The 24,874-nt window shown below is 39.8% G+C and overlaps 1 protein-coding gene across 5 annotated transcripts in view; it reads left to right on the plus strand.

The window, feature by feature from the left end:
* Nucleotides 1–5,380, plus strand: part of LOC122557924 (protein phosphatase 1 regulatory subunit 12A-like) — a 151,589-nt gene extending 146,209 nt beyond the window's left edge. For all 5 annotated transcript variants that reach the window (XM_043706148.2, XM_043706146.2, XM_087996709.1 and 2 more), the window contains one exon: nt 60–5,380. In XM_043706148.2, coding sequence (XP_043562083.2) covers nt 60–146 — 87 coding nt within the window. In that variant the 3' untranslated portion in view covers nt 147–5,380. The remainder of the gene's footprint in view (nt 1–59) is intronic.
* Nucleotides 5,381–24,874: the final 19,494 nt, after the last annotated feature.

A 24,874-nucleotide genomic window follows, 5' to 3' on the forward strand; every position in this document is an offset into this window, starting at 1 on the left:
ATGGTTCTTGTTAATGGTCAATACCCTAAACATGAGCTTTTTAAAAAATATTTTTCCAGGTTTTAACAGATTTGAGAGCTGACAATCAAAGACTGAAAGATGAAAATGGTGCACTGATTCGTGTCATCAGCAAACTCTCCAAGTAATTGGCGTTTACGTCAACACTTGCACAAAGCTTTCCAGAGTGATGGGATGTACTCCACAGGTCTCCATGTCTAGATGCTTGCCTCACCTTCTTTACCTGGAGGGAATGCTAATCAAGCCACGCCTATTGCTGTTACAATAGCACCTGGACTACTGCCCCCGGATAGTTTTGAAAGGCATGTTCAATGAAGTCTATAAACGATGCTCATAACTGGTACATGTATCGACACACTGCTGAGGGACAGTGAGGAATGGTTATTTCGGCAGCCCATGATAAATACAACTGTCCCACTCCCCACACAAGGACATTCTACATTTACCTGACTTTGCTGATGAGATTATAAAAAGGGTGCTTTGCTTTGCTCATTGTTTGTGAGCAGTTGAAGAAATGGATGTTCATGGATCAGATTCAGAGCAAGGCAGGTCTGCTTGACTGACTCTTCCTTTTGCATTGTTTTATAAGGGAATAGAACAGAACAAGACTTAAAGCCATTTTTTAAAAATTCCTGCAGTATTTTTTGGATCTTCCACCAAGAACACATTTACCAAAAATTCATCTTCACCAAAGATTCCGACCTAACACACAAAACTTAACTTTCCTGGCATGCACAGTCTTTCATTAATGAAATGCTCTGCAGAAGTGGACTTAGAAGAAGTGGTTAAGATGCCCTTACATCCTTGTCAAGAACCCTTTGCCTCCCAAAAATAAGATGCACTTAGATTTGTGATCCACCTTAGTTGATCATTAGCCCTGCTGACTATAAGAGAGGCAACAAAAAAAGAGAGAAGAAGAGACAGCCATTGAGGGTTACTTTTTAACATGAGGGGTTGAACCCAGGCAGTGGCACCATACGTAATCGAGTATAGTTTAAAAATAGCTTGAACGTCAGAGTCATTGTTTAGACTCTGGTATGTGGGTTTGAAACTGCAATAGCATAAGAGCAGCAACAGTTGAAGGAATCATCCTAACATGGAGAGATTGTGAAAGATGTGATACTATCACTGGAGCAGTTAATGCTGCTGCTGCTGCTGCTGCTAATTGTCAAGGCTTTCCTTTTTTATCAGGGGGATGTAGAAAGGGTAAAAAGCTGCACCTACATCGGTACATGGAAGTGTTTCTCAGTGTGAGCACTCAGAGTTTGAATTGCACTATATTTTTCTGCCTGCTAACTAGTTGGTTTTGATCTCTCCCCGTTTCTAAAACAAAAATAAACTGCCCCCAATTTTAAAATCTCTCTCCTGCCCCTCTCTTGCCAAAAATAAATCTTCTCAGGTCTTTCCTGTATCCTGTACCAAAATATCAGCTATTCTGAACAATCAGCACTTTCCACTTTCTTTGCCAAAAGAAAGAAACACAGAATGAGCAATATAAACAAAGTAGTCAGAATCTAAAGTACCATGGTACCAAAGAAGTATGTGTGTTTACAACAGTATATAATTTGCAGATCCTTTTATAATACAGCCTTTCGTACTGGTGCTGATAAAAAAAAAAAAAGCCCTTCCTTGTGGTGCTATTGAAGAGCAAACGTCTACAGTCTGGGCTCTTACATTGCTCCACTTGTAAGGGAGACTACAACCCTTTCCACTTCCCTCAGAAAAATCTCAAATTTCTGTGGTTATTATTGAAAGCGTGAGATAGTAAAAGCATTAACAAGAGAATTAGTTGGTTATTCTGCTTTTGGTGTTGACTAAGGAAAGGATGCAAATCAGGGCACCAGAGAGAAGTATATTGCTCCTCTTTAGAAATGAATCTGGGATCTTAATCTCCACCAACATAGGTGACTACATACTTGGTTCAGTATTTCATGCTCAGGGTGGCTCCTTGTCAGTGCAGTATTCCCTCACTATTGCACTATTGTCAGCCCATATTCTGAAGTCCTGGAGTGGGGCTTGAAGCCCAAGCCTCCAGACTTGGACAGCAATGCTACTGATCAAATCAATGAATTGGAATATAAGTAAGAGACATTTTTTTTAAATGCACAAATATCTGTGATATGAGTATGGCCTCTTACCCAAATTGGTTACCTGCCTCCTCCACTAGGTGATTTTCTTCAATATTGGTGTAGGCCTCACTATTGCCAAAAGATCCACCTCATTGATGCAATTATTTGATGAAAATGTTCATGGAATCCAGTCAAAAGATTGATGATCAATCTGATTAAGGATATTGTTTCCTAAATTATTCCTTTTGAAGATGCATAAGTCACAGTTACATCATTGCTAAACCCCAGACTCATTGCATAGCCAGCAAATCATTTTGGTAGATAAGTGCAAGGATTCCGGAGGACAAATGTTTAGATGCTTGCTGTTACTCTCTGCACTTTAAAAACCTGAAAGCTCTTAATCTGCAGTCACTGACATTCCCCTCAACTGAATGGGACATTCTCTGGTCTATTTCTGATGAGGATCCAAGCAAGCACTTGCTCCTGAACTGAGGAATCTGCTGTTGCAAATAGAACAGTGACTAACTGATCTGAAAATGAAGTGACCAAGCAATATTGTGACACTTCTGTGAACTTGGCAATTGGCTGGGTGTCTCAAGAAAGTATTGTCCTTTTGCTTTGGAAGACTGAGCATTGCTGCCCCAAGACAACACCAGTACATTTACATGACCGAACTGTCTACACTTGTCCACTGAAACCTTGTGGACTTTCCCAACATCACCTATAACAAGTTGTCATCCTTCGTCTGTTCCTTGGTTGGTGATCTCACTGAAAGTTGGAATATTCATTATGTTACTGTACTGTGAATGGTATGCTGACAGATTTTAGTTGCAAGAGATTAGGGTCAGATACAATACAATGTAATACAGCACAGGAGCCGACCCTTTGGCCCATCAAATTTACACTAATTCCTAATCCTTATTTAGACCCGCTACTTATTGCCCATATCTATCCTTCTGTTTGCTTCCCAATCATTTGTCTATAAGATACACCTTAAATGTTGCTAATGTGCCTGCATTCTAGGCACCAACTACCCTCTGTGTGAAAAATTTTCACCGCACTTCTTTCCCTTAATGTTCCCCCTCTTCAACCTGTGCCCACTTGTAGTTGACCTTTTCACCCTGAGAAAAAGCCTCTGACTATCCCATACTTTTGTAGATCTCTATCAGGTCGCCCCTCCATCTTTTCAGTGAAAATAATCTGAGTTTATCCAACCTTTCCTCATTACTAAAACTCTCCAGACCAGGCAGCATCCTGGTAAACCTTCTCTGCACCCACTCCAAAGCATCCATGTCCTTCTGTGATGACCAGAATTGAGACATCAACCATTCAAGAGGTGTTTAGGTTTGTACAGCAAGTTACTTTTCTTCAGCATGTACACATTAAGATCAACAAGAGTTGGAACAGCCAGACTCTGTAAAGTTAGATTGAGGAATTAGTTCAGTAAAAGATAGAATGGATGATCATTGTTTGGCACACTTGGAGGCAACAGAGGTGAACTGAACCATTCAATATCTCAGTCTTTCTTTGAGTCAATATGAAGGAGCAAATTCCAGAGTTATCTTTTGATGGCCAAAGCAAATGGGTTATATTAACAATGATCTTGCTAGTCTTTTATTTAATTTGGTGAAAGGATGACTGTACTTATGTACTTGCCAAATATCGGAATGAAACTGCGTAAATTAACAGTATTTCAGTAAAGGTGCTCTGCGAGAATGAAATGCCACGAGAATGAAATGCCCCAAGAATGAGAAGGAAGTATTTATTCCCACATCTGTGCATACATACCTCTTGGTGCTTCCCTGTTTATAGCCATTGTCCTCTTGAATTTGAAAGCAGAGAATAGATTTGTACATTTAGGAAAAGGGAGCAGGTATGGGGCAGGGGCTTCCTTCATGCTGTGTACCTAATGGGTGAACACAGTGCACGTGCTCCATCACTTGTGCAATAATGCTGAGTTTTGTCTTTTATGCAATAATGTATAAGTTACTTTTCTATATGCTTGCCAACAAATTGCACAATGTCTTATTGTATAAAATCCACAAATGTGTTTGAAATGAGTTCTATATATTTCACCTTCCTCTCAAATGTAAACTTTATATTCTTGTACATTTGTATGTTAATATTTAAAAGAAAATTGTTGCTCACCAATTCACATCAACCACTGGTTAAAATTTGATTTGCTCTTGGTAAATATGAAGTGAGACAAGCTTCGCTATAATGTGTCGTGGTGACTTTGTGTTTTCCAGAGCTGTTTAGCTTTCTAGCTTTACCATCAGATTTGATCATGGCCTTCACCCTTCACTTTTGTACCCAGCCTTCACTCTCAGACCTCTGAATTCTCTTGTTTGATCCTTGTTAACACACAATGTCACTGTCTTCACCAGAATTCCCTCTCAGACCTGGATCTCAGTTTGGGATTTAGGCCTGCGTCTCAGTTCTGACCCTCATTTTTGGAATTCTTCTGAAAAAAGAAGTTTTGAAATTCTAGTTAACATTGAAAGGATGACGTAAGATTTAATCTGTGATAGTACTTCACTTTTATTAGCACAACCAAAAACATGCTGCAAAAAATGTAGTTTACCCTGTCCTTTTAAGCAGATATTCAGTTCTCCCAGAACCTGTCCAAAATGATTTTTAAATACCGCAGAGATTCGTTCTCTACTACAGGCTATACAAATCATGCATTGTCTTGCTGCATCTCCCAGATCCTCTCAAACTAACCTTTTCTGAGAGTTTCCTGGGTTAGTTTAGACTCTTGCTCTTAGCCCATCTCCATGGCAATGTGAATCAGATGAGCCTTGCATCCTGGTGGAAATGTTGATTAGCTATCCTTGAGACCTGACCTTTTTTGCAGCAAATGGATTGGAAGTAAATGGACAGTTTGGAGCACAGATGTTTACAACCTGACTTCCTTCACACTTTTCAAGGACTTTGGAGACTAATTTTGTCCACTATTCGGACACACTCTGTGGCCATTTTCTCCAAGTGTAAGCAACTTGCCCTTCTTCCCAGAAAAAGATCTGGGCCCTGTTTAATCTCTAGGCAGACACCAGAATAATTCAATTAATCCAGTCAATTTATTTTAATGAGAAAAGGCCATCCAAAAAACATAATCTCATAATTCTAACACAGGGCATTGCCTGTCTGAGATGACTGGTATGAAAAATAGAAATGTCAAAAGCCAATTTCAAAACGTTAATTAAGATAATTTCTCAACAATACCATGTGTTTTTCTGGGAGTAGATAATATTGATACTGGGTATAAAAGTGAAAATATATTCAGATCTCAGCACTGCCATCCTTCGTATTGATGAGCACAATATGCACCAAAAATAAAAATATATATTTTACAAAAAAAAGGAACAGATTCATGTCATGTCCTATTGCCTGTCTTGCTGCTTCTAGACTCCACTCTTTCTCCTTTCTTCTGTACTTTGAATTTACATTTTTTCAGGTTTTATATCTGAAGGGATATTTGGATACAGAACTCATTACAAAGATGCATCTCCTTTAAGGATCCTGTGCTGTTACTGAGTGGAGCCCACCTGGAATATAGGAAAAGTGTATTTGCTTGACTGAAGTAAGATGTTTGGGTTTTTCCAAAGGCTGGTAAGTTACATGACTCTGTCCATTGTGGAATGCTGTAGCACATTTTCTTAAGACACTTTGAATGTTTTTTTGACTTAATTATTGCATTCCACAATTGGGTGCCATCAAGATGCTCCCAATAATTCCAGATTTTAATCCAGACCATACTAAAGAATGGATTTGGTCTCTCCTCCCTGCTGTAAGAGTATGTTGCCAAATGAGTTTGTGCAGTCTCAATTCAGCTCTGTGATGATGCTGTACAATACAAACCATCGTTAGTCTCACTCAGAAGCTGTAACAACATTGGGTAAAAGAAGCAAATGTGGCACTGACGCTGCACATGCTACAAAAGAAAGTCTTCATTTATAATTGCCAAATTGTGATTCGCAACAACATTTGGAAGTGCCTTTCTCAGTTAATTATGTTGAAATTGTCATTTTTGAATATTTCCAGTTCGTACTCTATCAAGAAAACAAAATTGATGTAGAGGTGAGTGAGGTTTGTAGCTGAGGTTATTAACCTTCAGAAATCATTAATCAAAAAAGCATCCCATAATGCATTGGTTTAAATTGCCAAATTTCTTAGCATGGACATAAACAGCAACTGTTGGCAGATTGTTGACAGTGGGGAAAAGATGATATCTAAATCTGATATTGCCCCTAATGCCCATGGCTGAGAGCATGTAACTGAACATGTAACTGAACCATCTGGTCTACAAATGCTATGATTGACACTACTAGCACTAAGGTGGTACAGTGTTCTGTGAAGCTGCAAATTACAGTATAATTACTAAGATTGTTTCTCGGTGACATCAGCTATATATAGACAATGTAAATGATTTTTAATTCGCTAGTTGTAAGATGGTGGCTATCTTGGCCTATTCATTTCAGTTGGGGTCAGTGAAGCTACAGAGAACAAACCAGATAATTTGGTTTGTAAATTACTTGGGATACAGGTTCTTTTTGTATTCTCCCCAGCAGAATGTAAAACATGGGACAGAATTTGCAAGGTTGGGAGGTTCTACTGGAAAAGTAGATTTTGATATGACCCAGTTTAATTGTTTTCAAGGTAAAGGTTTTATGATGAGGAAATGTATTGTGCAAGCTGTTGGCAATTTCATTTATTCTAGCTGTTTGTTTTCCATATAGCATGGTCAGAATTTTGAGAGAATTGGCATGTTTAGATAAAAAAGATCATAGAACGATCCACTTAAGTTTCAGGCAATGCTGTAGAGGCGTATTAGTAAAGGACACCATATTGATTGTAAGAAAGGATTATTTTTTCTGAAAATCAGGGAATATTATTATGGATGGAAACTAGGACACTCCAGGATTAGAAAATGCTGGTGCGACTGGCTTCTAAGTCACCTGGCAGTAGTTATAAATGTTACACAAAGTATTATGCAAAAGAAAACAGAGGCATATAACAAAGGCAATGTAATAATTGTGGGTATTTTAATTCATATGAACAGAACAAACCAAATTTGTTAATGTGGCCTGAGATATGAGTTTATAGAATGATCCAGTGAAGCTTTCCAGGAACAATATGTTGGAGAACTAACCAGGGATAAAGCTACTATAAATCTTGTAACGTACATTGAGGAAGATTTGAGAAGTAATCAAATATACCGTAGCAAGTATCATCTGGGGGAAAAGAAATAATGCAATTCAATTCCATACAGGTTTGAAAGCAATGTACTCAGGTATGCTAAACTTCAAAATACCAGTTCTATAGATTTGAGAGGACAGCTGAGTAAGATTGATTGTATACTGAAAGATATCAAATATATCTGTTTATTTTCATCGATAAGTGGTTAACCATGTTCAGTAGAACTATTCTAATAAAACAACAAAAATTCAGGAAGATCCATTGACTTAGGGATAGTGTTAGATTGTGTGAAAAGTTTATGTTACAAAGGATAATAGCCTGAGATTCGGTATGTTTTGGAAACTAGCAAAGGGAACTAAAACTTACATAAAATGGGGTAAAATAGAACAAGTATCAACTAGACAGCAATGTATACTTTGAGAAGTTTGTAAGAGCTTGTATATGAACAAGAGGTAGCCAGAAAGCCTGGGTTCAAGTGACAATTGCCTCAGGCAAGTGTTGTTACATGTCAGAACAGGTTGATTAAAAATATCTATAAACAAAAGATAAGTAGCTAAACTAGACATTGGTCCCTTAAAGACAGAAATGAGAATTATTATAGAGAATGAGGAAAGGTTAAATATAATGTCGGACAGATATTTTAGGTGAAATGTCCTGGAGAGCTAACTCAGAAATGTGCTTGTGCTCTCTTGCTCTTTCTTATTTCCTACATAATTCCATTAAAGTCCTAGCAATATGCAGAGAAAAAATGTGATCATGCAGTGGGCGAAATGTGTCAGTGGCACTAATTGCTCCAGGCAAGTGTTGTTATATGTCTGAACAGGTTGATTAAAACTATTTATAAACAAAAGGTAAGTGGCTAAACTAGACATTGGTCCCTTAAAAACAGAAATGAGAATTATTATAGAGAATGAAGAAAGGGTTAAATATAATGTCGGACAGATATTTTAGTTGAAATGTCCTGGAGAGCTAACTTAGAAATGTGCTTCTGCTCTCTTGCTCTTTCTTACTTCCTATATAATTCCATTAAAGTCCTAGCAATATGCAGAAAAAAATGTGATCATGCAGTGGACGAAATGTGTCAGTGGTGCAACCTGTCCTCAGCCTACAATGCAGCGGATACATGTAGCTGTAATAGGACCTCATGGAAAATCAGGAGGACCTCAGAGTACAATGGGATCTGGACCAGATGGGCCAATGGGCTGAGGAGTGGCAGATGGAGTTTAATTTAGATAAATGCAAGGTGCCACATTTTGGAAAAGTAAATCAGAGCAGGACTTATACACTTAATGGTAAGGTCCTTGGGAATATTGCTGAACAAAGACCTTGGAGTGCAGTTCATGGCTCCTTGAAAGTGGAGTCGCAGGTAGATAGGATAGTGAAGAAAGTGTTTGGTATGCTTTACTTTATTTGTCAGAGCATTGAGTGTAGGAGTTGGGAAATCATGTTGTGGCTGTACAGGACGTTGGTTAGGCCATTTTTTGGAATATTGCGTGCAATTCTGGTCTCTTCCCTATCGAAAGGATGTTGTGAAACTTGAAAGGGTTCAGAAAAGATTTAGCTATAGGGAGAGACCGAATAGGCTGGGACTGTTTTCCCTGGAGCGTCAGAGACTGAGGGGTGACCTTCTAGACTTTATAGAAGTTTATAAAATATGAGGGGCATGGATAGGGTAAATAGACAAGGTTTTTTTCCTGGGATGGGGGAGTCCAGAACTTGAAGGCATAGATTTAGAGTGAGAGAGAAAGATATAAAAGGGACCTAAGAGGCAACTTTTTCACATAGAGGGTAGTGCATGTATGGATTGAGCTGCCAGAGGAAGGTATCTGGATGGGTATTTGAATAGGAAGGGTTTAAAGGGATATGGGGCAAGTGCTGGCAAATGGGATGAGATTAGTTCAAGATGGCAAAAACAATGACTGCAGATGCTGGAAACCAGATTCTGGATCAGTGGTGCTGGAAGAGCACAGCAATTCAGACAGCATCCGAGGAGCTTCAAAATCGACGTTTCGGGCAAAAGCCCTTCATCAGGAATCAAGGCAGAGAGCCTGAAGCGTGGAGAGATAAGCTAGAGGAGGGTGGGGGTGGGGATAGAGTAGCATAGAGTACAATTGGTACCTGGGAGTTGCAGTGGGAGAGAGACTCCCTGAGATTCTTGTAGAGAGAGGAGGAAAACTTCTTCAAGGCAGGCATCCTTGCAAGAGGATTCGCAGTAGGGTTAAAATCAACAAGGTAAAAACAATGACTGCAGATGCCTTGAAGAAGTTTTCCTCCTCTCTCTACAAGAATCTCAGGGAGTCTCTCTCCCACTGCAACTCCCAGGTACCTATTGTACTCTATGCTACTCTATCCCCACCCCCACCCTCCTCTAGCTTATCTCTCCACGCTTCAGGCTCTCTGCCTTGATTCCTGATGAAGGGCTTTTGCCCGAAACGTCGATTTCGAAGCTCCTCGGATGCTGTCTGAATTGCTGTGCTCTTCCAGCACCACTGATCCAGAATCTGGTTTCCAGCATCTGCAGTCATTGTTTTTACCTCGTTGATTTTAACCCTACTGCGAATCCTCTTGCAAGGATGCCTGCCTTGAAGAAGTTTTCCTCCTCTCTCTACAAGAATCTCAGGGAGTCTTTCATTAGTTCAAGATACCTGGTCAGCATGGACGAGTTGAACTAAAGGGTCTGTTTCCATGCTGTCCATCTCTATGACTCTCTGACTCTACAACATGTGAACAATGTCAAGACCAAACAGCAGTACCCACTTTCGACAATATTCTCCCAGGGTGGCTGCTTGGGAGGATAGCCTCACCTTCTGTAGCTGGCATGACAGCCTTTGTCTTTGACTAGCAAGAGCTCTCTTTTTATTCTAACTTGTGTTTGCATGGATATGGGGTATATGAGATCTGTGTTCCCTCTAATTTTGCTTCCTTCTGTGTGGACATCCAAGATATGTGTGTGGTACTAACTTCCAAACCAGAAATCAATACTGGGAATGATATGGATCATTGGTCACATATCTGTGCAACTTCAAACGTTGTGTGAGATCCATAGTTATTCCAACTATCAAACTGAACAAATTATGTCGGAAATGAGATAAGAACTTCTTGTCCATGGATTTCACCTGGAGAACTGATAAGCAATGAGATTGCCACCTCCTTCCATTGTGCATAATTAAAGCTCCATCCGACAAACACTGGGCTCCACCACTTCAAACTCCAATCCTGACACAGCACATACATCTGGGGGAAATATGGTTATTGTAGGTTTGTGCTGAAAGCCATTACTCTCTACATTCCTCCTGCCAGTTTTACACTTGTCTCCATCACTATTGACCCTTCCAACATTACCTTGCAGCTTCCCTCTACCTGGTCTGCAGTTATGTAGTTACAACAGTTTCCTTCTCTGAAGAACATTAGAGAACCAGAGGGTTTTTCCTGACAATCAGTGATACCATCATGATCATCATTAAACTCGTAATTCCAGTTTTCTTTTGAACCCGTGTTCCAAGAATATTACCTGGGTATCTGGATTAATAGTCTAGCAATCATAACAGTATGCTACCAACCCCCATTTAGGTTCAGTTAGGAAAGCAAATAGCATGTTGTTTTCTATTGCAAGAGATTAAAGGCAATGAATAAGATTTGTACAGGGATTAATTTGTCTACCCCAGAGGGTCGTAAATGTTCCATCATTAAAATACTCAAAGTTGAGGTGGACAGCTTTTTTGGTCCCTTGGATTGTTTAGGGATATGATGAGCAGGAATAAAATGAAGGTGAAATAGCAAATCATCCATGGTTGTATAACTTGCAGAATGGGTTCAGGGGAGCTTTATGATCTACTCCAATTCCTGTTATGTTCTTTACAAGAGGATCTTCAACTGCAGAGGAGTATCTAAAAGCATAAGGATACAAATTGTAAGTGTGAGGAAAGCAAATGACCATGATAAAGCAGGCAGAGGAAGCCATAGACATGACACTGATGAAAGGAGTGAAAATAAAGAATTTCAGCAAAGGAAAGCAGCACCAACATGCACTTGAATTGATTGGGGAAGGCTGATCAGCTACAATAATTGAGCATCCAATCCATAAATATATGCTGAACAATTTTACCAAAGTATAATCTGCAAAATCTTAAATAAGGATTTGCAGCATTATAGCCTTTGTGAGTTATAAGCAAACCATCAGAAATTGAAATGTGTGCATAAATAGTTGAAAATATAGTTTAGAAATGACGTAGAATTTTAATGAACTGTGCTTATCATAGAGAAAATCTTGAGCCTTTGTTGTAGGAGCACATCAGCCTAAATTTAAAATGTTATGGAAAGCTGGACTCATAGCTAAACGGAACTGGCAATGGGAATATACATTACATCAATTGTAGTTAGAGGGAAATGTAACGTTAGTTCATTTGTTGAATTCCTAAATGTGAGACACAGGTCTCTATTAACCCTATCTCTACCCTAGGCCCAAATGATGATCTGGAGAATTTTGGGAATTAATGTGATAATGGTGAGGTTTGTGTAGTTTGATGAGAATACATAAATGTCCTTTTTTTTCACAATGGATATTAAGACAGCCAAGTTTCCCAAAGTGAAGAGATAAGTAATAAATGAACATCTTTAAATCGGGCTCCCATAGTGAATTTGGGATCTGAATTTAAAATTGACATTGCCATTGCTTCAACCATGAAACAACATATATGAGGGGTTTAAGAACAATTCTCATCACTAATTTTTACTTAACTTGGCAACAGAGCTGTTGGGTTTGTGGTTAGGTGAATTTTCATTCCCTGAACTGGCAAGCAAATTTATATTGACAAGGCTGTTTTTCATATTTATTATGAAATGCATGTACAACATACAATTTTAAGAACCAAAGGGCATCACTTATTGGAAACGGAATATCATACAATGCAATTTATTCAGAAATGAATCTTATTTGATATGCATTATAGCATGATAAGAGCACAATGATGTAGATTATGTACAATAATAGTCCTGGATGCTACAAATGCACCACGATAATTGCTTAAAGATGTGGATACCAATATGAAAATTCACATGACATATTATTAAGTGTTTGTATTAGATTCTATAACATACAGCACCTGTGAGTTATACAGTAGTATTGCCATTTCATTATCTCCAGTTTCAGCTACTCCTGTGTATCCTTTAACAATTTATAAAATTAAGTTCATGCAAATCTTTACTGCTGATGTCCTAACTCCCACTAACTTGATCAATCACTCCATATTACAGGCTCCTGGATCACCAATGGCTCAATTTTTATATCCTCATTCATGTTCAAACCCACCCATGCCCTTATTATGTTCTTCAGCTCTTCTACTCTTTTGAGAACTCTTCATTCTGTAACTTGGATCAACTCTTACTTTGATAACTCTTTGGTAACAGTAACTCTTTGGTAACGGTATCTCAGTTGTGTAGATTTGTTAGGTGGGAGGTACTCGAAAGGGCCCTGCAAGCATTATACTAGTAGAACCTGGTGAGGATGGAGAAGTAGCCAATAATTAGCCCAATAAGGAGAATGAGGTGGTGAATTGTAAAATATGTATTTAGAAGGAAATGCGGATTCTTAAGGCATAAAGTGGTAGATGACTCATTAGTAAGGTCAGTGAAGAGTTGTGAAAAGAAGAAAAAACAGAAAAGAAAATGGAGATTCATACAAAACAAAAAAAAATTGTTCTACAACCATGAGTTCATTGAGAAGATTGGAAATTAGAGTAGCTTTGAAGTTGATGATTTCTAGCTGCCATTCGTTCTTTTCCAGTCAGCTAATTAGAGTAGAATATAATGTGCCTTCATCTTCATCACATAACTTGTACTGAACATGGAACTTTGACAAACATTCAAAATATCAACAAACAAAAGATGTTGCGTTGAAGATTCACAATATAATATTTAGGAACTCAGTTTTTTATGTAGAGGAAAATGGATTTTATTTTCAATTCAGTGAAGATCCAACTTTTTTCAAAGATCAGAAAGTAATTTTGTACGGTAAGTTACAAACAACATTTTTGTGAAGTCATGTGATTTTAGTTAAAAAAAAAATTGGCCAGCCACCTGGCAGGTTGTTGCCAATGTGTTTACTGGCAAGTTTAACAATCGAGAGATAGAGAAAGAAGCCATGAGCAGGTGGGAAGTGATGGCCCAGTGGTATTATTGCTGGATTGTTAATCCAGAGACCCAGGTTCGAATCCTGTCATGGTAGATAGTAGAATTTGAATTGAATACAATAAAATCTGGAATTAAGAGTCTGATGATGATCATTGTCAATGGTCAGGAAAAACCTATCTGGTTCACTAATGTTCTTTACGGAAGAAAACTGGCATCCTTGTCTGGCCTACATATAACTCCAGACTCATAGCAGTGTAGTTGACTCTTAACTTCCCTCTTGGCAATTAGGGATAGGCAACAAATTCTGGCATTAGCCAGTGACATCCTATGAAATTAACAAAACAAAGGGTTAATTCCACATCAGCAGAGTTGCTGTTAGTTACAGTCTCCAAGCAGTCAGGGCTGGGGAGAGTTCTTAACTTGTTTAAAAGTCCAGAAGATAATGGAAGATGAACTATAGAGAACCGTATGTTCTTCTTAGGATGAAAGGCAAGGATAAGTAGGTGTAGGGAATGCTGGATGACTGGAGAACTTGAGGTTTTGGTGAAGAAAAAATAAGCATATGTCAAGTATAGGCAGGAGAGATTGAGCAAATTCTTTGAAGAGTATAAAAATAGTAGGAGTATACTTAAGATGGAAATCAGGCAGGCAAAAAGGGCACGAGACAGCTTTGGCAAATACAGCTAAGGAGAATCCAAAGAGATTCTATAAATACATTAAGGACAAAAAGGTAATTAGGGAGCAAATAGGGCCCCTCAAAGAACAGTAAGGCACCTTATGTGTGGAATCGCAGGAGATGGGGGATATACTAAATGAGTTTTTCGCATCAGTGTTTACTGGGGAGAAGGACATGGAAAATAGAAAATGTGGGGAAATAGGTGGTGACATCTTAAAAAATGTCTATTTTAGAGGTGGAGGTGCTATATGTCTTAAAACACACAAAGGTGGATAAATTCCCAGGACCTGATCAGGTGTACCCCAGAACTCTGTGGGAAGCTAGGAAAGTGATTACTGGGCTCCTTGCTAAGATATTTGTATTATCAATAGTCACAGGTGAGGTGCAGGAAGATCGGAGGTTGGCTAATGTGGAGGCACTATTTGAGAGGTGGTAAGGAAAGGCCAGGGAACTATAGACCAGTGAGCCAGACGTCAGTGGTGGGCAAGTTGTTGGAGGGAACCCTGAGGGACAGGATTTACATTTATTTGGAAAGGCAAGGACTGATTAGGGACAGTCAACGTGGCTTTGTGCATGCGAAATCATGTCTCACAAACTTGTTTGAGTTTGTTGAAGAAGTAACAAAGAGGATTGATGAAGGCAGAGCAGTGGATGTGATTATATGGACCTCAGTAAGGCGTTCGACAAGCTTCCTCATGGTAGACTGGTTAGCAAGGTTGGAATACATGGAATACAGGGGGAACTATCCATTTGGATACAGAACTGGCTCAAAGGTAGAAGACAGAGGGTGGTGTTGGATGATTGCCTTTCAGACTGGAGACCTGAGTATCGGTGCTGGGTCTACTATTTTTCGTCATTTATATAAATGATTTGGATGTGAACATAGATATAGTTAGTAAGTTTGCAGATGACACCAAAATTGGAGGTGTAGTGGATGGCGAAGAAGGTTACCTCTGAGTCAGGTGGGCCATTGGGCTGAAGAATGCCAGGTGGCGTTTAATTTAGATAAATGTGAAGTGTTGCATTTTGGAAAGGTAAATCAGGGCAGGACTTGTACACTTTATGTTAAGGTCCTGGGAGAGTTGCTGAACAAAGAGACCTTGGAGTGCAGGTTCATAATTCCTTGAAAGTGGAATTGCAGGTAGATAGGATAGTGTAGGAGGTGTTTGGTATGCTGTGCTTTATTGGTCAGAGCATCAACTATAGGAGTTGGGAGGTCATGTTGCGGCTGTACAGGACATTGGTTCTGTCACTTTTGGAATATTGTTTGCAATTCTGGTCCCCCTCCTATCAGAAGGATGTTGTGAAACTTGAAAGGGTTCAGAAAAGATTTACAAGGATGTTGCCAGGGTTGGAGGGTCTGAGCTACAGCGAGAGGCTGAGGAGGCTGGGCTATTTTTCATGGAGGCCGAGGGGAGACCTTATTGAGGTTTATAAAATCATGAGGGGCATGGATAGGGTAAATAGATAAGGTCTTTTCCCTGGAGTGGGGGAGTCCAGAACGAGACAGCATAAGTTTAGGGTGAGAGATGAAAAATTTAGAAGGGACCGAAGGGGCAACTTTTTCAGGCAAAGGGTGGTGCGTGTATGGAATGAGCTGCCAAAGGAAGTGGTGGAGGCTGGCACAATTGCAACATTTAAAAGGCATCTGGATGGGTATATGAATAGGAGAGGTTTATTGGGATACGGGCCAAGTGCTGGCAAATGGGACTAGATTAGGTTAGGATATCTGGTCGGCATGGACGAGTTGGACCGAAGGGTTTGTTTCCGTGCTGTACATCTTTATGACTCTACTTTGAGAAATACTGGAGTAAGTCAGTCGCTGATCATACAATTTGTCTTCCTGAGAGACTAATGAAGTAAAACTAATTACCGACTATACTTGAGTAATAGTCGATCTCCTATTTTTGGCCAAATAATCTGGGATTTTCCATATATCTCATGTAAAAATCGACCCTCGTTCTTCACAGATAACAGATCAACATTTATGAGTCAGTGTGCTGGCTGTCATGTTCTGCTCCAGGTTTCCAGTCTGCCAGTCGCTCCGCTCCACTCACGGTCCTCCAGTCCACTGGCTGTTGTGTTCTGCTCCGGGTTTTCAGAATTACCGTAATTCGTTTTTGTTTTCTTTTTCATTCGTTTAGAGATCAATTGGGCTTCTGCTAATGATACGGTATGAATTTTGACGGCATGAATTTCAGACCGTCAAAAATAGTATTCATGTAATAGTCAACCTCATAAATTTAATCTTAAGTAGTCAAACAAATTCGACTCTTGTTCGAGTTTTTTGAATTCATTTGTGGGACTTGGTGCCGCTGGCTGGCCAGCATTGATAGCCCATCCCTTGAGAAGGTGGTGGTGAGCTGCCTTCTTGAATCACTGCAGTCCACTTGCTGTGAGTTGACCCACAATGCCAGTAGGGAGGGAATTCCAGGATTTTAACCCAACGATTGTGAAGGAACAGTAGCATATTTTCAAGTCAGGTTGGTGAGTGGCTTGGAGGGGAACTTGCACGTGGTAGTGTTCCCAAGTACCTGCTGGCCTTGTCCTTCCAGCTGGAAGTGGTCGTGGGTTTGAAGGGTGCTGTCGAAGGATCTTTGGTAAATGTCTTCAGTGCATCTTGAAGATAGTGTACACTGCTGCTACTGAGTTCCGTAGTGGAGGGATTGAATGTTTGTAGATGTGGTGCCAGTCGAGCGGGTTGCTTGTCCTGGATGGTGTCAAGATTCTTGAAGCTGCACCCATCCAGGCAAATGGGGAATATTCCATCACACTTCTGACTTGTGCCGTGGAGACGGTGAATTTACTTTGGAGTGTCAGGAGGTGAGTTATCCTTAGTCTCTGACCTGCTCTTGTAGCCAATGTGTTTATGCGCTGAGTCCAGTTGAGTTTCTGGTCAATGGTAACCCCAAGGATGTTGACGTTGGAGTATTTAGTGATGGTAATATCACTAATGTCAAGGGGCGGTGGTTAAAGTGCCTCTTATTGGTGATGGTCATAGTCTGGCATTTATGTGGCGTGAATATTACTTGGCACTTGTTGGCCCAATCCTGGATATTGTCCAGATCTTTTTTCATTTGAGCACAGATTGCTTCAGTATCTGAGGAATTGCAAATGGTGCTGAACACTGTGTAATCATCAGCCAACATCCCCACTTCTGACCTTATGACAGAGAGAAGGTAATTGATGAAACAACTGAAGATTGTTGGGCTGAGGACACTACCCTGAGTAACTCCTGCAGAGATGTCCAGGAGCTGAGGTGACTGACCCTCCACAACCACAACCACCTTTCTTCATCTTCCAACCATCTACCAGGTATGACTCTAACCAGCAGAGTGTTTGCCCCTGATACCAATTGATTCCAGTTTTGCCAGGGCTCCTTGATGTCATATTCTGTCAAATGCAGCCTTGATGTCAAGGGCTGTCACAATCCCCTCACCTCTGGAATTCAGCTCTTTTGTCCATGTTGAACCAAGGCTAATTAGGTGCATTGGTTAGAGTGAAATGGGTCTGAGTCTGTGTGGACTGGTTGGGCCAAAGGGCCTGTTTCTATTTTTGTTTGGATCATTAGAATCTCTTTTGGGGTAGAAGTGACCCCTACAAGAAGGACGGATTGCACCGAAATTGGAAGGGGATTAATATACTGGCAGGTAAATTTGCTAGAACTACTTGGGAGGATATAAACTAGTAAAGTGGGGGGGTGGGACCCAGGAAGATAATGAGGAAAGAGATCAATCTGAGACGGGTACAGCTGAGAACAGATGTGAATCAAACAGTCAGGGCCGGCAGGGACAAGGTAGGACTAATAAATTAAACTGCATTTATTTCAATGCAAGGGGCCGAACAGGGAAGGCAGACGAACTCAAGGCATGGTTAGCAACATGGGACTGGGATATCATAGCAATTACGGAAACATGGCTCAGGGATGGGCAGGACTGGCAGCTTGATGTTCCAGGATAAAATGCTACATGAAGGATAGAAAGGGAGGCAAGAGAGGAGGGGGAGTGGCATTTTTGATAAGGGATAGCATTACAGCTGTGCTGAGGGAGGATATTCCCAGAAATACATCCAGGGAAGTTATTTGGGTGGAACTGAGAAATAAGAAATGGATGATCACCTTATTGGGATTGTATTATAGACCCTCCAATAGTCAGAGGGAAATTGAGAAACCACATTGTAAGGAGATGTCAGCTATCTGTAAGAATAATAGGGTAGTTATGGTAGGGGATTTTAACTTTACAAACATCGACTGGAACTGCCATAGTGTTAAAGGTTCAAATGGAGAGGAATTTCTTAAGTGTGTACAAGACAATCTTCTGATTCAGTATGTGGATGTACCTACTAGAGAAGGTGCAAAGCTTCACCTATTCTTGGGAAATAAGGCAGGGCAGGTGACTGAGGTGTCAGTGGGGGAGTACTTTGGGGCCAGCAACCATAATTCTATTCATTTTAAAATAGTGATGGAAAAGGATAGACCAGATCTAAAAGTTGAAATTCTAAATTGGAGAAAGGCCAATTTTGATGGTATTAGGCAAGAATACATAGGGTACATAGACAAGGTCTTTTCCCTGGGGTGGGGGAGTGCAGAACTCGAGGGCATAGGTTTAGGGTGAGAGGGGAAAGATATAAAAGAGACCTCAGGGGCAACTTTTTCACGCAGAGGGTGGTACGTGTATGGAATGAGCTGCCAGAGGATGTAGTGGAGGCAGGTACAATTGCAACATTTAAGAGGCATTTAGATGGGTATATGAATAGGAAGGGTTTGGAGGGATATGGGCCAGGTGCTGACATGTGGGACTAGATTGGGTTGGGATATCTGGTCGGCATGGACGGGTTGAACCGAAGGGTTTGTTTCCATGCTGTACATCTCTACGACTCTATAATGAGATGAAGAGCTGACTGACACTGGCAAACCCAAACTGGATGTCGCTGAGCAGGTGCTGTTTGACAGCACTGATAATGACCCCTTCCATCATTTTACTGATGATAGGGCGGTAATTGACCAGGTTGGATCTGTCTTGTTTTTTTGTCTACAGAACATACCTGGGCAATTTTCCGCATTGTCGGGTCGATGTCAGTGTTGTAACTATACTGGAAGAGCTTAGCTAGGGGAGTGGCAAGTTCTGGAGCACACGTCTTTAGTACTATTGCTGGAATATTATCAGGGCCTTTGCTGTATCTAGTGCCTCCAGCTGTTTCTTGATATTGCATGGAGTGAATTGAATTGGCTGGAGACTGGTATCTGTGATGCTGGGGATCACTGGAGGAGCCCGAGATGGATCATCCACTTGTCACTTCTGACTGAACATTGTTGTGAATGCATCAGCCTTATCTTTTGCACTGATGTGCTGGGCTGCTCCATTATTGTGGAGCCGCCTCCTCTTCCAGTGAATTGTTTAATTGTCCACCACCATTCACGACTGCAGAGCTCAGATCTGATCTGTTGGTTGTGGGATCACTTAGCTCTGTCTATCACTTGCTGTTTATGCCGTTTGGCATGCTTCACCAGGTTGACAACTCATTTTAAGGCATGCCTGATGCTAATCCTGGCATGCCTTCCCGCACTCTCTATTGAACCAGCGTTGATCCCCTGGCTTGATTGGTAATGGTTGAGTGGGGGATATGCCAGGCCATGGGGTTACAGATTGTGCTGAACTACAGTTCTGCTGCTATTAATGGCCCACAGCACCTCATGGATGCCCAGTCTAGAGCTGCTAGATCAGTTTGAAGTCTCTCTCATTAAGCACGGTGATCATGCCACACAACACAACACCGGTTATTCTCAATGCGAAGGCGGGACTTTGTCTCCACAAGGATAGTGCTGTGGTTGATTTTATTATACTGTCATGGACAGATGCTTCTGCAGCCAGCAGATTAGTAAAGATGAGGTCAAGTATGTTTATTGCCTCTTGTAGGTTCCGTCACCTGCAGCAGACCTGGTGTAGCAGTTATATCCTTTAGGACCCAACCAGTATGATCAGTAATGCTGCTGCCGAGCCACTCTTTGTGGTGGACATTGAAATTCCCCAATCCAGAGTACATTTTATGCCTTTGCTACCCTCAGTACTTCCTTCAAGTGTTGTTCAACATGGAGGAGTACTGATTCATCAGCTGAAGGAGGATGCAATGTGGTAACCAGTAAGAGGTTTCCTTGCCCATATTTAACCTAAAGCCATGAGTCTTAATGATCATGAGTCCTTCGGAGTCGATGTCAAGGACTCGGGGCAACTCCCTCCCGACTGTCTACCACTGTGCTGCCATCTCTGCTGTATCTGTCCTGCTGGTGGGACAGGACATATCCAGGGATGGCAATGATGGTATCTGGGGTAATATCTGCAAGGTATGATTCCGTAAGAATGACTGTTAGGCTGTTGCTTGACTAGTCTGTGAGACAGCTCTCCCAATTTCTACACCAGCTCCTAGATGTTGGTAAGGAGGACTTTGCTCGGTCTACAGGGCTGTTTGTGTTTTTGTTGTTGTCTTTTCTGGTTCCAAGGTCGATGCAAAGTGGTCAGTTCATTTCTTTGTTGTGACTTTCTAGCGATTGATATAACTGAGTGGCTTGCTAGGCCGTTTCAGAGGGCAGTTGAGAGTCAACCACATTGCTGTGGCTGTGGAGTCACAAGTAGGCCAGACCAGGTAAGGATGGCAGAATTCCTTCCCTAAAGGATATTAGTGAACCGGATGGGTTTTTCTGACAATTGACAATAGTTTTGTGGTCATCAGTCGACTCTTAATTCCAGATTTTATTTATTGAAGACAAATTCCACCATCTGCTGTGGCGGGATTCAAACCCAAGTCCCCAGAACATAATTCTCGATTTCTGAATTAACAGTCAATCAATAATACCATTAGGCCCCTGCCCCCCCAAAGTACATACTCGAGTAATAGTCTCTCTCATGTAAAAGTTGACCCCCTATTTTTGGCCAAATAATCTGGAATTTTCCATGTATCTCATGTAAAAGTGTACCCTAGTTCTTCACAAATAACAGCTCAACATTTATGAGTCAATGTGCCGGCAGTCACGTCCCGCTCAAGCTTTCCAGTCAGCCGGTTGTTCTGCTCCGCTCCCTGTCTTCCAATTCGCTGTCTGTTGTGCTTCTCTCCGGATTTTCAGAATTACCATATATGCTTGGAAGCATGGCTGAGCGGTCTAAGGCACTGAATTAAGGTTCTAGTCTGTTCAGAGGAGTGGGTTTGAATTCTACCACTGCCAAATTACATTAATATATGGTAATTGGGGGTATTCAGGGATGGTATAGTCTGTAAAGCTGAATTAAAGAGTAACCTAATAAATGGAAAAGTTGCAGTTGGAGTATTGAAACAAAGCCTGATAGGAGAAATTAATTTTATTTTAGGGGATGACCTGGCTGGTTAAAAATGTTGGTCTCACTGAGGGTGATGGAACAATCAGTATATGTAAAAGAAATTGAGATGCTACAGGGCAAACATCCTGGATTATTTCCTTAATCTTGTGAGTAGATCTCAGACTCATAGCATTAGACAGGAAAAGAACAAGTCTGTTTTTAAAAAAGATGAATGAAAAATTTTGTGTTCTCTCTCAATTTTGTTGAAGACTGAAATAAAAAAGCAGAAAGTAAAGTGAATAAGATTGACATATTTCGCTTACCTTTAATAAAATGCAATAAACAGATCTTGTGTTATGATTCAGAGCCAATACCCGAGTGTTATTGTTTAAAAGACAGTCTTAATGAAGAAATGGAGATCACCTCAAATACCAGCCAATGAGGAATGGGTATTCATCCATTGGCCATTGGTTTCACCTGAGCATTTGAGTTGATTCTGAAATTTCAATGGCAGTACACTTGAGGTATAAGGGTTAAGAAAATGCAGACTAAAACACTCAATCATATTTATTGGCCATTAATGTGATTAAATTTTGCTAGACATGCCACACATATCGGGTAGTGAGAAAACACAATCAAGTCTGTGACTTTAATTCTAATACCAGCTTTCGAAGATCTTAATGATCATGGAGAACCGCTGCCTAAAACTAGAAGTGGGAATCAGCATCTTTTAACAGTTATGAATATTTCAACATGATAGCTGAAGCAGTGTCTTTGTGGAAAATTGCAGCAAAATTGAAACTGAGAAGTTAACTCAGGTTTTGAGAGCTATGGATTATCTAAGGAGATGCAATCAGATCAAGGTTCAAAACTGATCAAATTTCAAAGAAAAAATGGATGGTTTGGCAATAAATTAATTTAAATTTTTATCTTATCATCCACATTCACAAAGAATCATAGAAAAATGCCATAAAATTTTACAGGCCATATTTTGAGTTTTTTTGTTAGCAATGTGCTAATGATTGAGGTAAACATATTTCCTTGTTATTGTTTACCATTATGGGTGGCCCATACAGGGTTTTATTCTTTTAAACTGATAGATTGGCATGAGATAAGAGGACCCCTTACATTAATTAAAGAAAGATATATGTATTACAGTTCAGAATTGCATTTCTAACGTCAAGTTTTCAAGAATGGCAATATGAAGCATGAGTTCAAAAGGTTTCTGAAGAGAGCTCAACAAACAATGAAGACTAGAGCAGGGAAAAATAAAAAGTGAAAACTTGGAATTTTGTTACTGGAGAGAAAGTACTGTTAACTTTCTCTGGGGAACCAGTATAATTAAGAGTCATTGGACCTTACCAAATCAAAAGAAGCTCAATGATGTGAATTATGTGGTGTGTATTCCAGATAGGAGGCGGAATCATAGTGTCATTTTAACATGGTATCCTAAGTAATTGAGCGTTGGGGCTGTATTTACAGTAGTTGAAGTAGTAAGGTGTGAAATAAAAATATTAATGCAATTTAAGAATGAAAAATGTAAAGTTCTAAAATTAGCCCTCCAGGAACCAGATTGAGTAATACATAAAAGTTTAAGAAGTTACTTCGCAGAAAATTCTGAAGGTAACTTAAGAAAGATATCACAGACTCAAACTAATTTGTCTAAGTAGGCTAGAAATAACCTCTTTGGCCATACATCATGTTAACATTAGTTAATATGACATGGATAAAGCAATGCCCAGCAGGATTAACATAAGTTAGGGAAGATTTAATTTTATGATGGAAAATGACATAATTGAACTGAATTGCAGGAATTGAACATCACTCGTTGTGATGGTACAGAAACTAGATGGATCACAATGTTTGTATATAGATTATCATAATCAAGTGGTAACAGGCTGATTCATATCTGAATCTATATATTGAGAGAATTAGTCAAGCATGGTCTATTACAAAAATTGATCTATGAGATGGGTGTTGGTATGTTTCATTGACTGATGCAATCAAAGAAATAACAATTTTCATAACTTTATTGATGTAGAATCATGTCATCTGGAATGAAAAATTCACTAGCAACTTTTCCCTGTTTGACCAACAATGTAATCAAAGGTTTATGCATATATTGATGATTTGGTCATGCACAGCAAAGCCTGGCAAGAATATTTCTAATTAACAATTGAAAAAATTGTTTGATCAGTTACAAAGAGCCAATTTGGTCATAAACTTGGCTAAAAGTGAATTTGCGAAAGAAACATAACTTATTACAGCCATACTCAAGTAGGGGAAAGCTCAAGTAGAACCAAGGAAAGCAAAGATAAGGACTATCTTAAAGGTTCCACTACCTAGACAAACCAGAAATTTTACATGAATTATACATCTCAGAACTATGGTGTTTCTTTCCGATATATTTGTTGAAGAAAGGCAAGAAATTAGAATGAGCCCAGGAATCTCAGTGTTCTTGATAACGAAATTTTCACTGACTATTGCCCAGTTTCAGCAGAACCAAATTACGCTATACATTTAATTTGCCTGTTGATGCTAGGAATGTTGGTGTTAAAGCCATTTTAACACAGGAGGATAGGCTAGGGTTTGAACGACCAGTGTGATTAATGTGACCAGTGTGTGTGAATTTACATACATATTTATGTCATGTTTAGTGTTTGTATTTTAAAATAACAGCATATTGGTGTTGGTCACCTTTGTAAAGGGTTTGATCAGATATTCCTTCTGGGTAATGATTTAAACCTGTATGTGTTAAGAGAGCAAGAACCCTCTGAAGTGCTAATGGAAAATTGTTTATACTGGGGTGATTTACAATGGGTAGAGAAAATATCAAATGCCATTAGCTTGTTTTCAGTTCTGAATAAATGAGGATTGATTTTTGAATTAGAAAATTTTGAGAACAGAAGTTTTAGGAAGTTCAGAGGAGACCTGACCAGGGTTAGAAGCCTAGAAATATGTTTTTTTTTCAAAGCATTTAAGAAAATGCACCACATCAGTAAAAAGACATTTATTTTGTACTACTTGCAGACTAGAAACATTTGGTTGGAAATCTGCAGCTTATTGGAAGCCAAGAACATCTAGGCTCTCGGTTTTGTGGATTTTCAAGCAAAACCGTTCTACAATTCACAGGAAAGACACTGTGTGGAATTAGTTAAGCTAAACTTCATGATTTGATAGAGAAGTGTAACTTATTTGTTTTTGAAGTAGGGTTTTAAAGCTTTATCTAATAGTCTTCTGCATCGAGATAGCTTATTTGTTGTCATTTTCATCCATTGTCTGATGAACTTCTGTTGTTAAAGAAACTGAAGCATTTTGTGACTTTGTTTCAGTGAATGACCACCATATTCACTAACTTTTTATTAGAAAAATGTTTCATTAGGGCAGATTTTGTTCTGGGATCTGACTTGTCCAGTAGTATAATGAGCTAGGATCTTAATGCCAGTTAGTTATTTTTTACACAAGTTAAATGCATG

This window comes from Chiloscyllium plagiosum, unplaced genomic scaffold (assembly GCF_037043375.1).
Source record: "Chiloscyllium plagiosum isolate Xiang-an unplaced genomic scaffold, Cpla_swu_hap1 HiC_scaffold_18, whole genome shotgun sequence".
Taxonomy (NCBI): domain Eukaryota; kingdom Metazoa; phylum Chordata; class Chondrichthyes; order Orectolobiformes; family Hemiscylliidae; genus Chiloscyllium; species Chiloscyllium plagiosum.